Source organism: Protopterus annectens, chromosome 1.part0, assembly GCF_019279795.1.
Source record: "Protopterus annectens isolate FY-2018-M chromosome 1.part0, PAN1.0, whole genome shotgun sequence".
Lineage (NCBI taxonomy): Eukaryota > Metazoa > Chordata > Ceratodontiformes > Protopteridae > Protopterus > Protopterus annectens.
In genome coordinates this window covers 1,912,573,100-1,912,597,977 of record NC_056725.1, presented here as the reverse complement: position 1 = coordinate 1,912,597,977, position 24,878 = coordinate 1,912,573,100, and the positions used below count along the sequence as shown (strand labels likewise).

Genomic DNA, 24,878 nt, shown 5'->3' with positions numbered 1-24,878 from the left:
AATAAATGTCATGTTGTACCAAACTGTGTTATAAACGGGCTTGCCTCAATTTCAGAACACTACTAATGTTAAGGGTGTCATTCAGACCTGGGTATCTAGTAGCGTCTAAACGGAGCTGCCAAAATTGTTCACGGTATTCTAATTTTGACTCCCAACTGCCCCCTTATATCCGGTTGTACCTGTTCCAAAACCATAAACTTTATGTTCATGTCCTTACATGTCAAAGAGTGTTTATAAAAGGCATTACTTTCCTTCCTTACATTGATGTCATTGAAGTGTTCATAAACCCTTCTCCTAAACACCCTTTCAGTTTTCCCAATGTAAAAACCATGGCACGTGCCACAGCATCCAAGATAGACTACCCCCTTAGATCCACAATTAAAATGTTTGTTAGCGTGGAACTTGAATCTTCTAGAGGGAAGGTAGAAGGACCCCGAATTCAGCATAGCGTGGCATTGCTTGCACATCCCACATGGATAAGTGCCTAATTTCTTTCTATTCTGATTCTGTGGATCCTCTAACCTAATTTCTAAAAGTTCTTTCAAATTCTTGCCCCTTTTCCTAACAAGAGGGGAAACTGGGCATAGAATCCTTAAGATCTTCCTGAAGTCTGAGAATGGGCCAATAATCTTCTCGATCAGATCTGAGTTGTTAGAGAAAGTATGTATAAAACTATTTTTTCACTGTGAAATGTCTTTTGAAGGGTTTGGTAACCTCTCATTAACACCCACCCCCAATAAAGGGGGATATTTATTAGCCCTCTTCTCGGAAATTTCTGTAACTAGTGCTTCTACCAGGGCTTCCAGATATTGTTTTTCATTAAAGAATCTCTTTAAAATGGAAACTTCCTCATTGAAAAGTTTGTCCGTGCTGGACATTCGTGAAGCCCTAATTAGTTGACCCTTCACTATCGCCTTCTTTTGATAGAAGGGATGTCCACTGTGATAATTTAGGAATGCATTTGAAAAAGTGCTTTTCCTGTAAATCTTAGACTGGAAACACATATTTGAATAGTCCTTAACCAATGAAATGTCTAAATAATCAAGTTGATGTTTACTGATCTTATAGGTGAACCTAAAAAATGTGGTGGTCATGTTAATGTAATCCATAAACTCCATTAAACTTCCTTAGTCTCCCATCCACATAAAGGAGATGTCGTCCAGAAATCTCCTATAGTACAAGATGTCCTGATACCATGTACTAGTAAAAATATATTTCTTTTCCCATTGGTATAATACCAGATTTCCGTACATGGAAGCACAAGAGGCACCCATTGCTACACCTTTTTTCTGACGATAAAATTCCCCCTTAAAATGAATGAAGTTATTTTCTAAAACTAAATCCATAAATTCCAAAATTAAGTTAGTGAACTTGGCCCCCAGTTGGACTTCATTAGATAAGTAAGTACCTAACCACTCCAGGCCCGTGTTGTGTGGAATACTAGGGAATAAATCGACTATGTCAACAGTGACCATAAACATCTCAGGTAAAAATAAACTCTGATCCACTCCTTTTAGGTAGTCCCATGAATCCTTACATATGTGTTTAATTTTCTCTACATGTTGTTTTAAGGAGAAGTCGATAAATTTAGCTAAGGGTTCTGTGACACTTCCACCTCCTGAAACTATAGGTCTAAATTTAAGGGGGTTCAAATTCTTATGTGTCTTTGGAATTCCAAAAATCTGGGCAACCTTGGATTTTTTTACTAATAAGTAGTTATATAACTTCTCATTAATAGCATTCTGCATTAAATAGTCATATAATGAATAATTTATTTTAGCTTGAGCTATATTAATCTCATTTTTTGAGACAAGTTCATATTGATCAGTATCCTGTAACACCGTGTGCAAGGCAGCCTCATAATCCCAGTTGTACATCAAGACGGCCCCTCCCCCCTTGTCTGGTTTCATAACCCTACACCCCTCCATTTTAAGATTTTTAATTAGAGTCAACTCATCCTCAGTAATGTTGTCAGGTGTTTCACAATGATCTTTCTCCTTAAGTTTCCTGATGTCAGTCTCAACTAACTCCTCAAAAATTTTGATGGTGGGGTGAACCGGGGGATTAAAGGTGCTTTTTCTTGTGAGGGTCCTTTCTAAGTTTCGTTCATCTTTGAACAATAAATTAAAATTGAGCTGCCTCATGAAAAGCTTTAAATCAATCAAGGTTGTAACTATGGGGAAGGCCTAAGGGGAACATAATGAAAACCCTTAGAAAGTAAACTAAACAAATTGTCCGTTATTGATAGGTCAGTGTAATTAAAAATAGTAAAATTGCCTTTCCTATATTTAATTTGTTTACCTTGAAATAATATGGTACTACTGTCCTCATCAACTATAGATCCTAAAACTAGTTTGTTGGATGGTTCCAACTGTTGTATTGTTCCCTGCGCCCCCTCCCTCTCCTCTGGGGATAATAAAAATCCCGAGTAGACGGATTCCTGTTCTTCTGTGCTATTCTCTCACTTCTTCTGAGATTCTCGTTTCCTCCCCCCATAGGTTCCCCTTGCCTATTACTTTCACCCCTTTCATGAAAGACATTTTCAGTAGTGTTGTTGTTACTTCTTCCTTTTATAATTGGGAGGGGATAGGCTCTACCTTCCTTCTATTCAGTTAAGTCTCTCTCTAATTTCCTAATTTTTCGATTAAGTACCCTAGAACAATGCTGGTCTACATCACTGAACAACTTGTCATAGTCCCTCTTAACTGAGCTAAAAGTTTCATCTTTTAACATATTTACGTTAAGCTCATCTAAATCTTTTAACAAAAGAGTCATTTTTTCTCATAGTCCATCACCATACATTTTAACATGTCCAAACCTGCTTTGTTGAAAATTTCACAAAGCTGGTCATATAAGACAGAACCATGTTGTACGTTGTTAGGGAACTTAAAAAACCTCAAGCCCTTAGGAATTCTCTGTACATTAATACATTCGTTTAGATAATCAACTTCCATCTGTTTGTTCTTAAAGAATACAGTTTGTCTTTAAAGTCAAAAAACACATTGTCAAGATTTTTGTAATTATCATGAAGGACAGTACCTTTTCTGAAATTAAACTGTTGTTTTGTCCAAGATTTAAAATCAAAGGACTTTGTCTGCTCATTTGACCCAGAAGCAGCCTGGTTGTTTGTTTTAACTTGGTCAAAACAATTCAAATTCAAGTTACTATGATTACACCCTCTCTCAGCATTCCTTGTAGCATTTCCAACCCCAACCACTTCAGCAAGTGTTCTGGGGGAATGGTTAAATTGTTGTTGATTCCCCGGTATCTGGGAAGCTGTTAGTTGTGTCCGCTGTTCAACCATTGAAGTCAATTGTGTCAATAGTGTTAAAACCTGTTTAAACTCAGCCCTAGTAACTGGGGCTGTGTCAGCATCTTCACAATCGGCTCTCAGTACTGCCGGAGTGTGGGTGAAGCCGCTGGCTTCCTTTCCTTCTGCCATGTGTAAAAATCGACCAAAAAAACACCAGAACTAAGAGCAAAATCAAACCAGGAATAAAAACCACTTGGCACAACAGGACCCGGAAGCACGTAAACAAAGGCTTTCAAAATAAGCAGATGTAGAAATCAAACAGCTGCTAGGTCTCCATAAAGATGTGTTTTTTGACTTTAAAGACAAACTGTATTCTAGGAAATTAGAGAGACTTAACTGAATACAAGGAAGGTAGAGCCTATCCCCTCCCAATTATAAAAGGAAGAAGTAACAACAACACTACTGAAAATGTCTTTCATGAAAGGGGTGAAAGTAATAGGCAAGGGGAACCTATGGGGGGAGGAAACGAGAATCTCAGAAGTGAGAGAATAGCACAGAAGAACAGGAATCCGTCTACTCAGGATTTTTATTATCCCCAGAGGAGAGGGAGGGGGCGCAGGGAACAATACAACAGTTGGAACCATCCAACAAACTAGTTTTAAGATCTATAGTTGATGAGGACAGTAGTACCATATTATTTCAAGGTAAACAAATTAAATATAGGAAAGGCAATTTTACTATTTTTAATTACACTGACCTATCAATAACGGACAATTTTTTTAGTTTACTTTCTAAGGGTTTTCATTATGTTCCCCTTAGGCCTTTCCCCATAGTTACAACCTTGATTGATTTAAAGCTTTTCATGAGGCAGCTCAATTTTAATTTATTGTTCAAAGATGAACGAAACGTAGAAAGGACCCTCACAAGAAAAAGCACCTTTAATCCCCCGGTTCACCCCACCATCAAAATTTTTGAGGAGTTAGTTGAGACTGACATCAGGAAACTTAAGGAGAAAGATCATTGTGAAACACCTGACAACATTACTGAGGATGAGTTGACTCTAATTAAAAATCTTAAAATGGAGGGGTGTAGGGTTATGAAACCAGACAAGGGAGGAGGGGCCATCTTGATGTACAACTGGGATTATGAGGCTGCCTTGCACACGGTGTTACAGGATACCGATCAATATGAACTTGTCTCAAAAAATGAGATTAATATAGCTCAAGCTAAAATAAATTATTCATTATATGACTATTTAATGCAGAATGCTTCTCATTAACTACTTATTAGTAAAAAAACCCAAGGTTGCCCAGATTTTTGGAATTCCAAAGACACATAAGAATTTGAACCCCCTTAAGTTTAGACCTATAGTTTCAGGAGGTGGAAGTGTCACAGAACCCTTAGCTAAATTTATCAACTTCTCCTTAAAACAACATGTAGAGAAAATTAAACACATATGTAAGGATTCATGGGACTACCTGAAAGGAGTGGATCAGAGTTTATTTTTACCTGAGATGTTTATGGTCACTGTTGACGTAGTCGATTTATTCCCTAGTATTCCACACAACACGGGCCTGGAGTGGTTAGGTACTTACTTATCTAATGAAGTCCAACTGGGGGCCAAGTTCACTAACTTAATTTTGGAATTTATGGATTTAGTTTTAGAAAATAACTTCATTCATTTTAAGGGGGAATTTTATCGTCAGAAAAAAGGTGTAGCAATGGGTGCCTCTTGTGCTTCCATGTACGCAAATCTGGTATTATACCAATGGGAAAAGAAATATATTTTTACTAGTACATGGTATCAGGACATCTTGTACTATAGGAGATTTCTGGACATCTCCTTTATGTGGATGGGAGACGAAGGAAGTTTAATGGAGTTTATGGATTACATTAACATGACCACCACATTTTTTAGGTTCACCTATAAGATCAGTAAACATCAACTTGATTATTTAGACATTTCATTGGTTAAGGACTATTCAAATATGTGTTTCCAGTCTAAGATTTACAGAAAAAGCACTTTTTCAAATGCATTCCTAAATTATCACAGTGGACATCCCTTCTATCAAAAGAAGGCGATAGTGAAGGGTCAACTAATTAGGGCTTCACGAATGTCCAGCACGGACAAACTTTTCAATGAGGAAGTTTCCATTTTAAAGAGATTCTTTAATGAAAAACAATATCCGGAAGCCCTGGTAGAAGCACTAGTTACAGAAATTTCCGAGAAGAGGGCTAATAAATATCCCCCTTTATTGGGGGTGGGTGTTAATGAGAGGTTACCAAACCCTTCAAAAGACATTTCAGTGTCAAAAAATAGTTTTATACATACTTTCTCTAACAACTCAGATCTGATCGAGAAGATTATTAAAAAATATTGGCCCATTCTCAGACTTCAGGAAGATCTTAAGGATTCTATGCCCAGTTTCCCCTCTTTGGTTAGGAAAAGGGGCAAGAATTTGAAAGAACTTTTAGAAATTAGGTTAGAGGATCCACAGAATCAGAATAGAAAGAAATTAGGCACTTATCCATGTGGGATGTGCAAGCAATGCCACGCTATGCTGAATTCGGGGTCCTTCTACCTTCCCTCTAGAAGATTCAAGTTCCACGCTAACAAACATTTTAATTGTGGATCTAAGGGGGTAGTCTATCTTGGATGCTGTGGCACGTGCCATGGTTTTTACATTGGGAAAACTGAAATGGTGTTTAGGAGAAGGGTTTATGAACACTTCAATGACATCAATGTAAGGAAGGAAAGTAATGCCTTTTATAAACACTCTTTGACATGTAAGGACATGAACATAAAGTTTATGGTTTTGGAACAGGTACAACCGGATATAAGAGGGGGCAGTTGGGAGTCAAAATTAGAATACCGTGAACTATTTTGGCAGCTCCGTTTAGACGCTACTAGATACCCAGGTCTGAATGACACCCTTAACATTAGTAGTGTTCTGAAATTGAGGCAAGCCCGTTTATAACACAGTTTGGTACAACATGACATTTATTGCTTTACTCATTTTTGAATTTACAAAATCTTATAATAAGATATATGGAATGTCATGTTATATATTTGAAACTTAGGAAAGAAATGTTTTACAATGGTATTCAGTAACTCTAGGTTTCAATTTGGAGTTTTGATTTTACCCCCGAGGGTAAAGGGGTCACTGCATTTATTTGTGATTATAAAAATATTTTGCAGAATTGTCTTTTGCCACATTTTAACAGTTTGATTTGATTTTATGTTTAATATGGTATCTAGTTGCCAAGATTTTTAGAAAATGAATTATTTTTAATGATAAGAATGCATTTTAGAATTTCCTTATATGGTGATTTTCCTGTTGGGAAAGGTTCACAGGAAGTCATGTGATGATTCTGGAAGTATTTAATGTGAATGAACTTCCAGCAATGTTTTTTGCCTTGAAAAAGCTTGCAAGTGGTCGAGTGAAAGCGCTTGGAAGATATTGTGGATTTTTACTTTGCCTTGTTATATTAAAGGATCTTTTTGGAGACCTAGCAGCTGTTTGATTTCTACATCTGCTTATTTTGAAAGCCTTTGTTTACGTGCTTCCGGGTCCTGTTGTGCCAAGTGGTTTATAAACTGTTTTAAACATACATAATCTTTAGTTTTTAAGATTTTTTTAAAATGACTTTTGCCCAAACTAAGGGTACAATTAAAATCCTCTTATAACAGAAGACCGTCTCCCCAAGTCTTGGGCCAACATGCAAGATGTAGTCAATGCAAGGTAAGACAATGAATGGCAGGAAAAGATCAAGATGGTGTTCTCAAAGTTAGAGGACTAGCAATAAATAAAAGAATTTTAACTTAAGCAAATCACACAATACAGACACAAGAAGTTGTGCTTTCTGTTCTACTGGTAACAGATTTGCCTTCATGAGGGTCTAGCAATGGTGTTTCCTTCCTTGATTAAAGAAGGATGAGCCTACAGATGCGACTAGACATAGATTGTAAAAGTACTATGGATACCCTCCTCCCCAGCTATGAAAGCAATTGGCAGCCTAGGGAAAGAAGGAAGTTTCTTTTCCACTGCAATGCTCTCTTCTGAGGACAAGAACTGTTAAACATTACTGAACCAGAAAAGAAATGTAATTATTTTAGCTTGTTAATTGATGGTGAAGCTTTTAACCCTCAACAAAAATTACGATATCTGAATAGCAAAAGTGATCTGTTAAGTTGACAGGATGAAGGTTACTGTGAATTATCATTCAGTCTGGGGGACTTTGTTAGGTTCCAAAGACTACATCTTTAAGCCCATCCAAACTCACTGACACTGCCAAAAAAAGAAAAAAACGTAACTGAGAAATATATTCCTGTTTCAAAGTCAGCCAGACTGATTAATTTATTTTCTAAATTTACTCTCGACTAATTGACATCCTGTCCCCCTTATCCAAAATATTAGAAAGAGTAGCACACACATACACAACTGATGCACCATCTACACAATCAAAAACTTCTAACACTCAACATGGCTTTCACCCTTATCACAGTACTATCACACCCTTAATGTCCTTCACTAACTCAGTCAACCACCATAGAAACACTGGAAATTTTGTAGCAGCCATCTTCCTGGATCTCTCAGAGGCCTTTGATATGGTAAACCATAACAAACTAACTAATGTACTCTCTGCCCTAAACCTTAGTACTGCATCTATAATAAACTGGTTTAAAAGCTACCTATCAGGACGCCAGCAGGCTGTTCAATGGCAAAATGAACTCTCCCCCCTTCTTCCAGTAACATTAGGAGTTCCCCCAAGGATCTATCCATGAACCTCTATTATTCTCTCTCTTCACTAACGGACTCCACACCTGTACCCCTCTTAAAACAGTTATACAATACGCAGAAGACTCTACAATGATCTGCACAGCCCCCTCTCAACAAGACCTATGGTCCATAATCCAAAACTCATTTCTGGCAATTGAAACATGGCTCACTAACATCCAGCTCATTCTAAACCCCAATAAAACCAAACTACTACTGTTCCACCCTACAACACCACCTTCATCTACCCTGCCATTCTCCATCACATCCATAAGGTGGGAGGGTGGCCTAATTGTTAAGGTGTATGCCTTACAAACACAAGGTGCAGGGTTTGAGTCTCACAAGGGATAATTGGCTAAGCTTAAAATGGCTCCCAAGGGCAGTTAGCTTAGTACTAATCTATGAACCTATAAACAAGACCACTATCTATCCAGTAACCCACATAAAACTTCTGGGTGTTAAAATTGACAACACTTTAAAGTTTGATATCCATATCTCTCAAGCCATCAAGAAAGTACATAACAAATTAGGCACCCTCTATAAAAATAAACAATTCCTAAACATAAAAACACAAAAGCAACCATTGCCCACACCCACCTCTTGTCTACACTTCTCTATGCCTCTCCCATCTTAACTAATCTCAGAAAAACTGTTAGCCAAACTAGATTCCTGCTACAATAAAATTGCTAGATTGCCACTGATTCCCCTTCTTGAACACATCACTGTACATCTCTAAAATTACTAAATTGGCTTGAACTACCTCAACTAATACTCAACTAACCTTTGCACATAAAATCCTACATTATCCAGATAAAACCCCTTCTCTCCAGAACCTTCGCCAACCACAAACAATCGCTGTCTCGTTCCAGCAACAAACAACTACTTACCACCACCAAAGCAAACAACTCTACCAGGGATGCCCTTTTCTCAAACTTCATTCCCAAGATATGAAACAAACTACCATCCCCAATAATCTCAACCCACCCTACAGCTCAATTCAATAATCTACTAAAGTCACTCTTAAATGAAACCTGGCTCTGCACAGGTCCTGGCTAGCTTTAAAGAATATTTTAGCAATCTCACTTGATAAATAAAGTCCACTACTACCTACTGAATGAATGTCCAATATATGCCTCTAGTTTATCATGCATATAATCAACAGAAAATGTTACTATTTGAATCAATAACTTATACATTGTATAGCTAACTCTGGAATCTAACACACACAACAATTTTGTAACATCCATTCTGCAATGTATCCATATGTAAATAGTCAACTTATTTTGTACTGTATGATCTGTAAATAATTCAATTACGTTTCTGTATTGCATAGCTCATACCCTAGAGCCATATACTATTCTCTGCACTTTTTCAATCTCTATTGTACTATTATGTACATTTCTGATTTTGGAGCTTTTCTCCCCGGGCCTCTGCTGAAAATGGACCTGTGTCCAGTCAGACTTTCCCGGTAAACGAATGTTAAATAAAAATACTCTTGACAGAGACGGATGAGGGACCAGGTTAGCAAATTACCATATTTTCTGCCTATAACATGACTGCTAGGAACAACAAGTCAGAGTCAAGTGTACTAATAAAGAAATAACAGTAATAACAACACTGACCCCCCTCCCCTTCCAGTAAGACTGACAGTATGAGAGGTTTGTGACGTCTTTTTTGCATACTTTGTCTGCCAGCCATCATCAAGTCCCCCACCACCACCTACACTATGTCTATTTGTTCTCTAATGATGGGAAATCCTCAGATCCACTGGGGAAAAGCTTTATGGAGAGGCAAGCACTGGTTTTGCTTGTGCCTCGACCAGCATCTGAGTTATAAGGGCTTCCCCGTCCCTTCAGTGAAGGAACACTCACCTAGATTAACACTTTCATCACCATAAGAACTACTTATGGAGCTTTTGTCAGCACTCGCCTGCACCTCTACATATACCAAGAAAGGCTATCATCAGCTTGGATATGTTCACCCATATCCCTGCAATAGCTCCCAACAGACCATAGGACACACAGTAGCAAGGCATTGGCTTAAGCTAACTGGGACCGCCATCCTTCACACCATGAGACTGGCATTCCCATCATCCTCGCCTATGCTGTCAAGTATCGGAGTTGCTAATCAAACTCTGGCCATCACAGCCGTATCTCAGGGATTTACACCACAACTGCAGGCTTTGAGACTCCATTTTCAGTCAAAGCATCTGGGAAACGAAGTCAGTAAGCCAACTCAGGGCTTTAGGATTAATTCCAACAGAGAAGATTTAAGTGGGAGAAAAAAGGGGTCAAAGGCTTTTGTAAACCAATGAAAGTGGACCCAGTCAGGTGTGCAAAGTGGAGTCATACTGCATCTGTCAGAAGAAAATCCAGGTTACCATTTTGATTTAACAGGTTAACCATGAACATGACAGTATTTCCAGATGCAGCTCTCTGCATCCAATACAGTTTCCCTTAAGAGCACAGGGACCACAGTCAGTCCAGGGCTGGTTTCCCTCTTTATCCAGATCCCCAATAAGACTCCTCACTTGCACAGCTAGAGATTTGAGATCTCAGGTGAGTGGCCAAACCAAGATCGCCATCACCCTCTCTGTCCAACCAGTGCTTCGTGTCCCTGCCCAAGTAGCTGACATACACACACCTGGGAAAGAATGGCACAGGTTAACTATGCCCCCTTTGCCCACACTATAAGGTAGTTACCACTGCCACCAGCCAACTCCTCGTCAGCTACTTTAAGGCCCTTAACAAATGGTGTCCAATCTTAAAGTGTAATGTTACTATTAATACAAATGGTAGTTTGACCAAGAGCAAAGCTATTAGGAGTGGTTCACACAGTGTCACCAAATAAATATGCAAGTACTCTCAGAACTTAAATATCCCTCCACAGATCAGCCACAATGAAAAGTTTAAATATATTTAAATAATAATAAAACAACAACAAGACAATACTTAATATAGGTGAAATATTTAAAACATTGCAGGGCAGTCTCAAATAAATAAAAAAAAAAAATCTAAACTAAGCTTCACTATATTCCTGACCACATGTAAGAGAAATACTATAACCCATGAACTTACTTAGATCAAGGCAGATGTGGTGAATGGTTCTTGTTGTCAGGTCCAAGACAGAATGCCATGTCTCTCTAAGAGACCTCTCAAATTAATCTCTCAAATATTACTGCTGGCATAGCTTGCAGAATGACATTTCTTGTCATCTAACTTCCAATCCTCGGGCCCAAAACAACAACTGATGGCAGCTGCTAGCATTTAGCATCTACCTGTAGAAATACATAGACAAGGGCTTTGGCAGATGCTGGAAATCATAAAATACTTCCAAAACAATAGAGAAAGTTCCCTAATTTTTACTCACCGTTTCATTGCTGCATTGAAACTGAAATATATTTTACTGCATAGCCATAAAGTAAATTAATTTCAGCCATTTCTCTAAAATTTACTAGACTGAGGTTAACCTCCTGTATCACAGGTTCCACTGTTAAAACATTTACATTTAAAACAGTTACAATAGTGCACGTATATTTCTGTTCTTTTCCAGTAGAGTATACTGTGGTTAAATCTCAAACAGCACTTCGCAAGCACCTTCAAGCAGTTCGATACACACGACACACAGTTCAATACATTTGTAACACAAGTATTTTATATACATCATGTTGATATTCACAAATGTCATACAATTATTTACAAAGTTCCAGATAGCTGGGCTGGCAGTATCTCCCTTTGTCACAGAGGGCATTAGTGATTACAAGATTGAGAAAGGTATGACTCAGTTTTGAAACCGGAACTTTTAGGGCTGACATTTTTATATAAAATTATGATGTCAAGGTAATTAATGCTCAAATGTCTTAAAATTGTAAAACCATAAACATGCTGAGAAGCCTAAAGTAGTTTGATCAAATGTGGGAGAAAATCTACTGCAAGGTGTACAAAATGAGGTGGCATTCTGCAATGCTATACTATAAGCCAGTTTGGGTCGGCATCAGATGGAGGGGTTAGCCTGAACAATAATATGCATCTTACAGAAGTGCCCAAAGCACATTTACTTACGAGTGAAGTTTCATTTTCAAACAATCACCTTTTTTTCCTCCAATTCACAAAGAAAAATCACATAGATACATCAAGTTCTCCATGGTGCATAAAATTAAATTAAATGAGCAATATCTGGCCATGAAATATTTTATTTAATACAGTCATCTGTTATCTCAAGCATCTCACAGTGGCAACAACCCTCATCTTAGATAAGTAAAGAGCTAACTAACCTTTGCTGGCTATGTTAGGCCCATTAGGCACTACAGGGGAGACAAACTGTTTGTTGTGTTTTTTTTTCCTTTGTATTAAAGAAGGGAAAATCAGCCTGGACACTAGAGTAACTGCTCTACTTTGCAAGGGTTGTAGAAAATATTTTTCATCCACCTAAGCTGCCATCAACTCAAATCAGAAAGTTTCAAACGGCAAACGAACTAAACATAAAAAACTATGATCCTCTCTAGCAGTACTAGAAAGACACAGACACGATAACTAGCACTTTCACTCACTTTTAACTGTGAACTTCCTCAGAAACATCAAACTCCACCCTTACACACAATATAATCTCAAATTGTAGTCACATGTTTGATTACATCATTAATCTCAATAAAAAAAGTATCTACAATAACAAATAAATGCACTTGTCCTTACTAAAAAAAACACACACATATACACACATACATACCATATATAGTTGACACACACACACACATACATACCATATATAGTTGATTAAAAATCTATAAATAAACATTTTTTATCAGCATAATTACAGTTTCATCATCAAAAAACATTTAATATTAATGGTTTCATTTAAACCAGGCTTGGTGTCTGCCCCAAAATGAAGTTGCCATAAAGATTTTTTACATTCCAATAGTGTTTTAAGATCTCCTGTATATACTTGTTGTCTTACATTGTCTAACACAGAAAAAACAAATTTCTTGACATTTGAACAGACCATGGAATGCCTTGCTGAAGCATTAGCTTGTTCCTTTTTCTTTATGGCTAATAAGTGTTCACCAATTCTTTTTTTTTTTAATGGCAACTTCATTTTGGGGCAGACACCAAGCCTGGTTTGAATGAAACAGTTAATATTAATTTTTTTTTTATGATGAAACATATATATATAAATAAAATTTATTGTTTTAGTTTGAGAAACAGTTTTTTTAGTAAGGACAAGTGCATTTATTTATATGTTATTTTAAAGAGACATTTTTTACGAAGATTAATGATGTAATCAAACATGTGACTACAATTTGAGTTTATATTGTGTGTAAGGGTGAAGTTTGATGTTTCTGAGGAAGTTCACAGTTAATAAAGGTAAATGAAAGCGCTAGTTATCGTGTCCATGTCTTTCTAGCACTGCTGGAGGGGATCATAGTTTGTGTTCAAATCAGAAGGTACCTCGTTTAAATTTTTCATCCAAAGCAGGACGCCTCAGGAGTATTCCACCCCCCATATGATCTGCAGTGCAAGTACCGAAAAACAATGAATCCAAGCACCTAGTGAGGAAACGGAACCCACTACCTTATCTGTCCTGTTAAGACACTGATAAAAAAATAAAACATTAGGCAGTGCCCATTTATACAGGGGACCAAAAGAAGAATGCTGCTGTGGTAAACTGTTAGTAGAGTCCAAACCATTAAAGGACCATTTTGTCAGAATTAACAGTTTTCCTAAAGGTTCTACGATCACACAGGGCCAAGTGTTTTTTTTTTTTTTTTAAAGTGTGTTAACATTAGTTAATTTCATCAAAATGTATCTGGACACAGCAAATCCAACCATAACTATCATACATACTTAACGGTTAAAATAACTTGCTTTAGAACTCCAGGGACTAAGGTTCACACTGACCTCTGAGTGGAGTTGGTATGTTCCTCCCATCTCTGTTTTTGTATACACAGACTACTCTGGGATCCCCCCGCCCCTAAATAAAACAGCAAAATAAATAAAATACATTTTGATTAACAATGTCCGAAATTCAACCACATATGTCAATATATTTGCCATCATACTGGCAAAACAAAATAAAACAGCAGCAAGAACTACAGTAATTCAGAACAAACTGTGTGAAACCCAGAGTTGGCAACATCTTGATACACTGACAAAATCTATTATCTTTCTGCTCCTTACCTGCAGGCCTACCCTCTGTATTATAATCTTTGCTTATTACAATCACCTTTAACCCAACCTAAGAGTTTTAAACTTAATTACAACCAAATCATCCTTCCTAAATGTTGTCATGGGAAACTATGTTGCAACAAATTACATGAGAACACACAATAACTAGACTGCCCACCCACAGTAACAGTCTTATCAACATTTCCCAAGTAATTATGATCCCAATTTATACTTTACTGATTTTCAACTTTGAGACTTATCATCAGAAAAACAATTGTGATTACTGACAAATAAACGAAACTCTAATCCAGCTGCAAAAACTAGCTATACCTGCAGAAAAGCTTCAAACAAAACTTGCAATATGGAATCAGAGTGCTACACAGACAAGGGGAAATATTTTTATTGACATCACAGACACAACTGCAGCACCCCCCCCCCCCCAGCAGATAGATACATACATACATACATAAACAAACAAACCTTCCATTCCATGAAGCCGTAAGGCACAAAGTGGCCGTTTCTTTTCCTTAAACCACCAATCCAGTTCAGTTACAAAAAAATTAGCATGGGGAAGCCCCCTGACCTATTGTACCAAAATATAGTACTAAATTCACAGGGGAGAATCATATCAGACCAAAACAGTTTTACGTCCATGAAACTGTCGGAACACTACTTAACCAAAGTGGTTAACATTGCTACTTGTGCAAAACGATGGGCTTGTTAAAAGGCACAGATTGTTTTTTGAATTGTGGCATTCCTTAAAAAAAAAAAAATCAGTAACACCAACAGTGCAGCACACTTTGACCTTGTTACAGATTTTGTCACCTCTTTACATAAGGCATATACTGACTAAACAAATTAAATGCATTAAAAGTTAATCCATATGCAGTTCCAAGTGGTAAAATACTGGTTACACAACAAAGCACAACAAAACCCAATACGTTATTGAAGAGATGAGATAATCCCAACTACTTAAAGTTATCCCAACTCTGTAGTGGGATATTTTTCCCCCTAGACTATTATCAACAAATGGGGAAATGGGTTGCAGGCAGACAAATGTGTTGATAATTGCAAAGTGTTAATGTTCAGTATTTTGAAGAACTTCGGCATTTTAACTTATTTGGGCAGTCGTAATGACTTTATAAATCACCAACTGTACCATAAATTGTTTAGAATAATAAATGATATAATCATTAAAAAAATACACCATCAAAAATTGTAACAGTAATAGTAGACAAATAAACTTTGATTAGTGCGAGTCTACCAAAGTCAGGAAAAACAAACACTCTGTAGTCGTCTCACAATAAGAGAAACTCTACACCTACAGCATAAACACCAGCTCAGGGAACCTAAAATAAAAAAAATTAATAATGGAGGAAGGGGGGGGGGGGTGCTGCACAATGCTTTCAAAGGTAAGGCTAACTGGGTAAATACCCCTTTTCAGCAAAGGCCCCGTCATACCTTATCTACTCATGAATACTAAACATTACAAAGAATTGAAACATACTACTCATGAATACTAAACATTACAAAGAATTGAAACATACATTATAAAATAAGCTCTTAAAAAACAAAAAATCGATTTCTTAAAGTACAATCAGGTATGTATATGAATAACAAAAAATACCAACATGAAATTACAGCTATGAAATTTCTTGAAGGTCATCAAGTCATAGTCTTGACACCTGAACGTTACAAAACCTATCAAAGAATCAAGCTAATATGATATTCAGGGTAGGGGCTCAACAGTAGTTTGTCTCTTGAAGATCTCAGTTCTAAACCAGTAAAGACCTTGAAACCTGCTCTTGAAGCAGCAACTGACAACACACCACACCACGCAGTGTTGATCCTGCAACAAGTCACAAAACATATTTATTAGAGTTGCTCCCCAAATGAGACCTTCATCGCTACAATATATGACTACAATAAAATCCTCCTGCAACAAGAAAAAAAAAATCGGACCTGTTACTCGGCATCTGGTTACTGTATCTATCATCACTTCAGCTCAAAATGCAACTCACAACATTATCAAAAGAAATAATGACACCACAGAACACATGAAAAGGCAGGGGGCTCCTGACATTTAACTTGAGAATCAGTTATTCAAAAAACACTTTTGAACCACTTCTCTAACTTGCGTGACGAGATGGCCATCACTAAAATAGGTCATCCCCGTCAAAATACGCAAAAATGTGTGAAGGGCAAGATTTTAAACAGGCATAAAACTTAGGACATTTCTGAAACACAACGAATTATACACACAGATTTTCTATACAAAACTTAAATGAAGCTATACAAGTGTGTTTTAATACACAATAAAGGAAGATGCAATGCAATATCGACATAAAAATAAAACATGCAATTAAGACATTGCATATTTTTATCATTCTCATATACATTTAACAAGAAAAGTAACTTATTCTTCTTTCTTGCGCTAAAAACTAGGCTTGTTCAACTGCCATTTCCCCGAAAAGATGCTTATGAAATGACATAGAGAACCCCTATGGAAATATTTGACATGTTACATAACTGGACTGTTGGTCAAAAACAAAAGCCAACTGGCAATCTATATCTCTTTGTTGGGGAAAGATATACCGCTAGGCCCAAATAAAGCCTGGCTGCACCTCGACCTCACGTTTATTCTCCAGGCGGCTCCAACATAGTGTGACACGGTCCCCACAGACCCTCTCTTCCCAAGTGCAACAGAAAAGCCACAGCATAGACTATACTCTGGCAAAAAATAGCGAACAGTCACTGGTCGTGCTGTTCCTTCCCTCCTCTCCTACCTTTGAGCAAGATGCTCCCCTCGCCAGCCATCTTCACTCCATAGCCCGGTGTTTCATACAGCGTTTATAGTAGGTTACTACTAAACAACAAAGTCTTTCCGTCCCCGAGCACCTCTTGACAGTCGTCAATAAAACCCCGCCGCGCTCTCCAGCTTGTCTCACGCGAAGATAGCCAGCAACTCGCCGAGCCAAGCTTCCGTCACACTCCGCCTCCTCCGACTGCCTTTCTCCTGCTCCAAATGCAAAATTCTACCCGGTGTCCTAGGCCGTTTCTGTTACTCCCCTCCCATTTTAAACAAGACACTTTTTTTATTTTCTTGAGAGGAAATTACAATGAACTGCTATTGTTTTGATAAACAAAATAATTAAAACGTGTGATGTTGGTGTTTCTCGGACAAAGACAGCACACAGATAATTAAAGGCTACGGTGTGTCAATTTGCTTGTTTATGAAACGCTTGTTACTTTTCTGCCACTGTGTAATTGTAAATGTATTTTTGGTCAAATAATTTCAAACTTGCAGTCTACAAGTATCTGCAGTTCAGTAGTTCTCTTTGCATGTCTGCATGGTATCCTTTAAGACTACAGTGACTGTAATATTACACTTCTAAGCATCCCTTACTCATTCACTTCTATTTCAATACAATTTATTGAATATTTTGGAAGGGTAGTTTGAGAAAACTTGACTTTTATTGCAACTTAAACATCACTTCAACCACCAGTGATTATTGCGTCATATCCTGTGTTCATGTACTTGGGCTGTTGTGTCTGCTTAATTCATCCGTCACAGAAAAAAATTATATTCCAATCCTATGGTTCAATGCTGCTGTGTTTTGTATAAAAAGATGTAACGCACCCGAGTGGATGGTATGCTAAGTGGAGTGAGTGTTAACACCTGCTCCTCAATGAGCAGTTGTGTCCCGCGAAAGAAACCAAATAGCAAATGTCTTGAGATTTTAAGCCAAAAATATGTCATACATTTTTTAATAGTTGCGTTAAACAGTTATTTTGTACAGGATACATCTAAATGTTACATTAAATAATTTAAGCAACTGAAATGCTACAAAATAAGCTTTTATTTTGGCAAAAAAACTCTGTCCTTAGCACTGGCTGTGGGTATGTTTTGTCCTGCAAACTCTCACGTTTCTACAAAAAGACCCACTTTGGGCATTTGAAAAGTTGTAACCCTTACTGTGTGTTTTTTTTTTTTCTTTTTTACCGATGTAATGTTTTTAGGGTTCTCACTGGCATCACTACATTGCAATACAGCAAGCTATACTAAGGTTATTGTGTGGTTTGGGATTTGTTTTGTATTCAAATTTTATTTTATTTATTTTTTAGATGGATTCAGGGGTGTAGTCAGAAATGTATATTTTGTATTCAGACTTCATGCTGTTTCTCCCATCATTTAAAATGTATTCAAGCTTTAAACTGTAGCATCTATACACTTTGGAGAGGGACACTGATTGCAATTGTTGCCAGTTATAACCATACAAAGGCTATTGTTAGAAGAGCATTCCTATCAAGGAAGTATGTTTTGTATACTTCTATTTAGCAAACACTAGTTTAGACAGTTCTAAGTCTTCTGTACTCTGAACCACTATGCATCTAAGAAATAGAAAAAAATGTACTCATCTGAGTACACTTGAGTATGACTGGCTACATCCTTGGATGGTTTACTGAGTCAACTTTTAGTACTAGTTATAATCGTTCCTCTCAACCTCTAAGTGCAAGAAATCTAGACATAGCCAAAAGAATGGAGGACAAAGGCCCAAAGTCAAAGACAGATTTTAAATATTGCTTGTGTAAACTTAAAATGTAGTTAGAATAAGATGTTTTGCAGTAGCACACATTTTCTGAAGGTTATGAAGTCTGAAACTTAAATTTGTGTCGTTATTTAGTGACTTCAGTTCTCAATGATTGCCAGAAAACCACAAAAATTTATGAGGAACAGATCAAAAATTTAAGGAGAAAATTTGGACAGTTGAGAGTTATGGAATGTGGCAAACTGTTTAAAGGGTATTAACAACTGACTGTGTAAAGGATCTAGTTACATTCCACTTAACACTATCAAAAGTCGGGAAATTAAGCTTTCAAATCTAATGTTTGTTTTGTAGCTGTTGTAGGAACCCTTGGTGTGAGGTAGCATACATAGGAACAATAGTAGGCAAGCCATCACAGGTACCATAAGATGTTTAGCTATGTACCCATTAGGCACACCTAAAAGTTTTTTCCACATTTTACAAGCAAAGCTGTACATGATAATCATAATGTAAATCTGTCTACTCATTTAATCATTAAGACTAGTCTTAAAGGCAGCCAGAGTAGTACTTTGCTTGACCTGTAGAGTAACTTATTCTTTCTATGGGCTAGGAATATGTTGAGTTGGGAACTCATCTCTCCAGCCTGTCTTGTATGTTCTTGTTAGTGTAAATTTAGGTCCCTAGTACAGATGTTTGTAAAGCCACTATTTTTACAAACAAATAAGGGGTCAAACAGGATTGCATCTTTCAAGTTTGAAAAAAGTGATAACAGTGCAACAGCAATTGCAGTCTATCTGGTGAAAAATACCTGGGCTTAACTGAGTAAATTATCACTTTAAATCAGGCAATCTCAAAATAACTTCATCTATAGTGAGACAACTTATCACATTTAACTACTTCTCTCATCCATTCTCAATTTCTTTCAACTCTCAGTTATTATTATCCATAGCTTCGCTTTCAGTTAAATCATATTTACTGGCATCCTGCCAGTGCAATTACTAGACAGTAACTGTCAATGTGTTCTACCTTTTGTAACAATTCCACAATTATTTTCACATTGAGAAATCTCTAATCACCTATTGATCTGTGTGCAGCCATCCTGGAAGTCTATACGCAGTACTGTTAACTAAACTTTTTCCTTTGATGCTTCCTTAATGTCTTTATTATTTTGCTTGCTTGCATCCCATTTTTTTCTAATTTAACCTTCACTATTTCAGGTCTCTCCATCAGTGATTGCAGATTCAGTGTCTACAACTACCCTTAGTCCTGTAACAGACATGCTAAATGCCCTCTAACCCTTCCAAGTAAAACTTCTGCTGCTTCTGCTATTCTTACATTGGCATTTGCATATCATAAAAGAAAATTTTCCTTTGTTAGTGGTGCCAACACTGAAGGGACCCTTTCTTTTGAACTCTGAAAAATCAAGTCATGAACCTAAGTGGGCCGTGGTAGGGTGGACTGGATTCCCATGCCATAATCACTCATTCTCCTATGTACAATTACTTTGAATGTTACACTGTTACAATGTAATTGTTAACCAGAGTAAAAACCTTAAGTGGTGATTGAAAAAGCTGGATTCCAGACAAATAAGTAAGTATACTTTATGACCAAAAATTTATCTTGCTTGATCTTAAAAGCATTTGTGAAATTATTGTCTCTGATATAGTGAACATTTCTGGTTTGAATGTTACCATGACAGAAATTTTCTTACTAAAGAAAGGTTTGAAATGTTGTACCAACTAATTTGATCCGAGAACATTTGGTTAAACTAGAAGTTTATTGGTTTATTAGAAAGCTTAAATTAATTTATTTTTAAAGATAGTATGAGCAGTGTGACACCCACCACTGCTTCCAGTATGTGATGGGCACCACTATATGTTGTCCCCACACTGGGGCAGTAATCAAGGAGCCTGAATCCTCACAACTGACACTGGAGAGGGATCTGCACTTGGAATACAGATGGGAACACTCAGTATTTCTAGATGCAGACCTCTCTGCATCAAGTACAAATTCTCTTAAGAGCACACAGGGAACACACTCAGCCCAAGGTCTGGATGTCTCTATGTCTGTCTCCCTCCAGATCCCCAATAAGACTCCCTACTGGTACAGCTATAGGGTTAAGTCCTCAGCCGAGTGTCCAAGCCAAGTCCTCCAACACCCACTCTGTAAACCAAGTGCTTCATGTCCATGCCCCAAGTAACTGACACACACACTGAGAGATTTGATTTTCACACACCCACCCACCTGGGAAAGGCTGGCACAGGTTTGCCTGCTGTGGCCCCTTCTGCCCAGAGTATAACGTAGTTACCACTGCCCCCAACACTTCATAATCAGCTGCTCTCAGGTCCTTAACAAAGGGTGTCCAATTATACTCTGCAATATTAATACTAATACAAATGGTAGTAGTTCACCATGATGGCTAGGCCTTTTGGAATGGCCTCCACAGTGTCACCAAATAAATATAATTACTCAAAGGTTAGATACTCCGTACAAGAACTAGCCACAATAAAATATTTAAATATAATTAATAATAAATAATAAAAGAACAAGAACATAATAAATATATATCCACAGTAAACCACAGAGTTAAAATCACATAAAATATTGAAAACAACATTGACGGACAGGCGCATACACAAAAAAAACAACCTGTAAACTAAGCTTCACTATATTTCAGACTGAATCTAAAATATTTACTGTTCCCTAATAACTTACTTGAGCAAGGCAAGATGAAATACATGAGCAGTCTTTCTAGTCAGGCTCCCAAACAGAATATGTTATATTCTGAGATTTCCCCCCTGTAAAATATAATATCCAAGATGACTTGCAGAATGACCTCATCTGGTCACCTGACTAGGTTCCCACCATATCTCCTTTTGAAGTTTGAGACAGGAGTTGACTGCTACAATACACATTTAGAGCTTTTATGGCAATGCTTGGAGCTAGAAACATTTACAACACTTCCCCCATTCTTTACAAAAAGCTAACAGATAATGGCTGCTCCCAAACCTGCCATCTCCAAGCCTACTCAGCACTGTGGGGTACCGTTCAATGATTTAACAGCTCATTTACATTTCCCTTATTTTTCTTAAAATAAGCCAGCTGGTTAACCATTGCTGTGCCACTGTCCTCTATTAAAACATATACATTTCATTTAGATACCATAATACATGTACATTTCTCTTAATTTCAGCAGGATGCACTGTTGATAAATTTTAACACAATTAACGCAAGCAAAGCTCACAAATAAATTTTCAGCACAATCATCTGTACAAATCAGCTTGATATACATAGGATCATAGGAAGTTACTAGGCTATTGGCCCTGAGGCCCTTATCAGCCTAGCCAAGAGTATAGCCCATGTATAGACAAATCAGCACGCAATGCCCCTGTCAGGCAGGGACATGTGTGGAATCCCAGGGATGTATTTTCTATTTCCCATCCAGTTATCCAGGTTGCACTTAAAAAAGAGTAAAAAAGTACTCTGCTTGACATGGAGAGGGAGTCTATTCTACAGATGGAGGAACCTCTGGGACACAAATCTGTCCCGCCAACAAGTCCTATTAATGTCATGGACCAGGTTGAGGCCATGTGTGATGGTTACTCGAGTGCAGCTTGACTTGCTGATATGCAGCAGTCCCATCAAGGTGGGGGTCCGACATCGCCTTGTATGCCAGACAGAAGTCACCTCTGAGGAGTCTGTATGAAACAGAGTAGAGGGATAGGACTTTTAGTCTATCTGTGTATGGAATATTTTTGAGGCCCTGGATTCTTCTGGTGAGGAACCTCTGTGGTCTCTCCAGCTGCTGGATGTGCTTTGCGAGGTACATGCCGAATGGGGCATTGTACTCAATAATGGGCCTTATAAGGGAAGAATACAGGGATGTTATGGCCTCCTTGTCCCTGGATGAGATACCCTTACTTATGGGGTGGGCCTTGTAGAAAGCTTTCTGTACAATGGAAGCAACATGGTGGTCAAAAGTCAGGTTGCTGTCAACCTGGGTGCCCAAATACCTCACAACTGACTGCATGCTTAGGACATTGTTATTAATTTGATAATTTGTGGGGACATCACTTTCCCCAAAGGGAATGATGATGCATTTTTTTGTATTCAGCTTGAGGCCATGTTTCTGGCATCAGTCATTTGTTTGGGTGAGACCCTCTTGGAGGATGTCCACGTCACTAGGGGAATTGATGACAGCACCCAGCTTGCAGTCATCTGCAAACTTGGTCAGCCATAGCCCACTGGTTTTGGCCTGCACCTCCAAAAAGTATATCCCAAATAACAGAGGCCCCAAGACCAAACCCTGGGGTATGCCATTTGATACGGGTCTACTGCTTGAGTTGGCTTCCCCTATTTTGACCAGGTGGGTTCTGTCAGTGAGCCAGTTAGCTACCCATCTGGTAATGCATGGATTGATGCCTAGTTGAGAGAGTTTATCTATTATGCCCGAGTGGGAAACAGTGTCGAAGGCTTTGGCCAGGTCAAGGTAGGCAGGGTGCTCTGTTGGCTTTGGCCAGGTCAAGGTAGGCAGTGTGCATTGTCTTTCTCCTCATCCATGGCTTTGGTGACTGTCTCAAAAAGTCAACCAAATTTAACAGACATGATCTCCCCTTGACAAAGTCAAGCTGTGTGGGATTGAGTGTTTGGAGGCTGCCAATGTCCTTGTTAATGAGGTCCATAGCCTTGCAGTTCAGGCTAATTAGGTTGATGGGTCTATAATTTCCTGGATCAGTGGATGCTCCACCTTTGTGTAAAGGGATGATAGTGGCTGTCTTCCACTCAGCTGGGACAAAGGCAGTACTCAGGCTTTGGCTGAATAGGGTACCTAATGGTGCTGCAAGTTCCTGCCTGAGTTCATGTAGGATGCAGCCTGGGATGTTATTGGGTCCCATGGAGGACTTTTTTTTTGCTTTTGAGAAAGCAGTGATGACCTGATCCCTAAATATAAGGGGAAGAGGGCAGGTACTGGGAATGTCCTGATTTAATAATGGGAAGGACAGAGGGATGAAATGTTCACTGAATATGTCAGCAAGCAAGTTTGCAATATCTATGGCATTTGTATATGTGGTGTCCTTGACCACCAGTTCTGAACAGATCTGGGTGCTATCTTTGGGATTACGGACATATGTGAAGAAGGTCTTATGATTGTCTCTAGTATATCTGGCCAATTTGGACTCAAAGTTTGCTTTGGAAGATTTCACTAGTGCTCTTATTTGCTTGTTTAGGAAAAGGAAAGATTGATTCCAATTGGGCACCTGCTCCTTCTTGGCTCTGGACAGCATTTTTTTTTCTTTTGTTATAGAGTTTATTTATTGCAGATGTCCACCAGACAGGTTTATTCTTCCTTGCGGTGGATGATTTAGTCCTGTCAGGTATTCCTGATTCCATGCATCTGTACAAATGTTCATATAGTAATTTGGTATAGTTTTGGATACTGGTGCCAGTTCCTAGAGAGAGGGGGGGAGCTTTGAAGCTATTTATACCATCCTGCAGGAGGCTGTAATCAGCTTTGGAGAAGTTTTTTTCTTTGACTCTGACTAGAGGGGGGGTTGGGAGAGATGGTTACTTCAAACGTGACCTCTTTATGGTCAGATCTTACAAGAGAGGATGATACTGCAAGGATGCTGCAGTGGTTACTCATGTTGGTTAATACCAAGTCCAAGATATTATCACCTTTTGTGGTGGTATCGACTAGCTGTTCCAAAGCCTTTGCATTGACAAAATCAAGGAATCTCTGGGCATTTGTGTTCTGGCATGAGTAGTTCTTCCAGTCTATGTTTGGGTAGTGAAAGTCACCCAGGATCAGGGTAAAGGGTTGAATCTTGATAGATTCAAAGAGGTCTAGATAGGCAGTTTGGGCATCTTGAGTCAGATTTGGGGACCAGTAGCTAACTATGATTTGTATAGGGGACTTGTCAATGGTTAACTGCACCTGGAGTGTCTTCTGTGTGTCATACTGTTTGACCAGCCTGGAGGTGTGTATGTCTTTAATATATATTGAAACTCCACCTGCTTTATATGACATAAAATTATTTATAAAATTTCAGCTAGCTGTGCTGGCAGAAGTCATATATCCACTGCCATACTTCACCCTGGCATGGCTGGCAGTACCTTCTATCATCACAAACAGTGATTT

The 24,878-nt window shown here is 38.1% G+C and overlaps 1 protein-coding gene across 2 annotated transcripts in view; it reads right to left on the bottom strand.

Moving 5' to 3' along the window:
• The window catches only part of SENP6 (SUMO specific peptidase 6), a gene marked incomplete in the record, with an annotated part of 3,063,818 nt that extends 3,046,205 nt beyond the window's left edge, over window positions 1-17,613 (bottom strand). For both annotated transcript variants that reach the window (XM_044070093.1, XM_044070102.1), the window contains 1 exon segment: window positions 16,979-17,613. In XM_044070093.1, the coding sequence (XP_043926028.1) occupies window positions 16,979-17,009 (31 nt within the window).
• Between the last annotated feature and the right edge of the window lie 7,265 nt (window positions 17,614-24,878).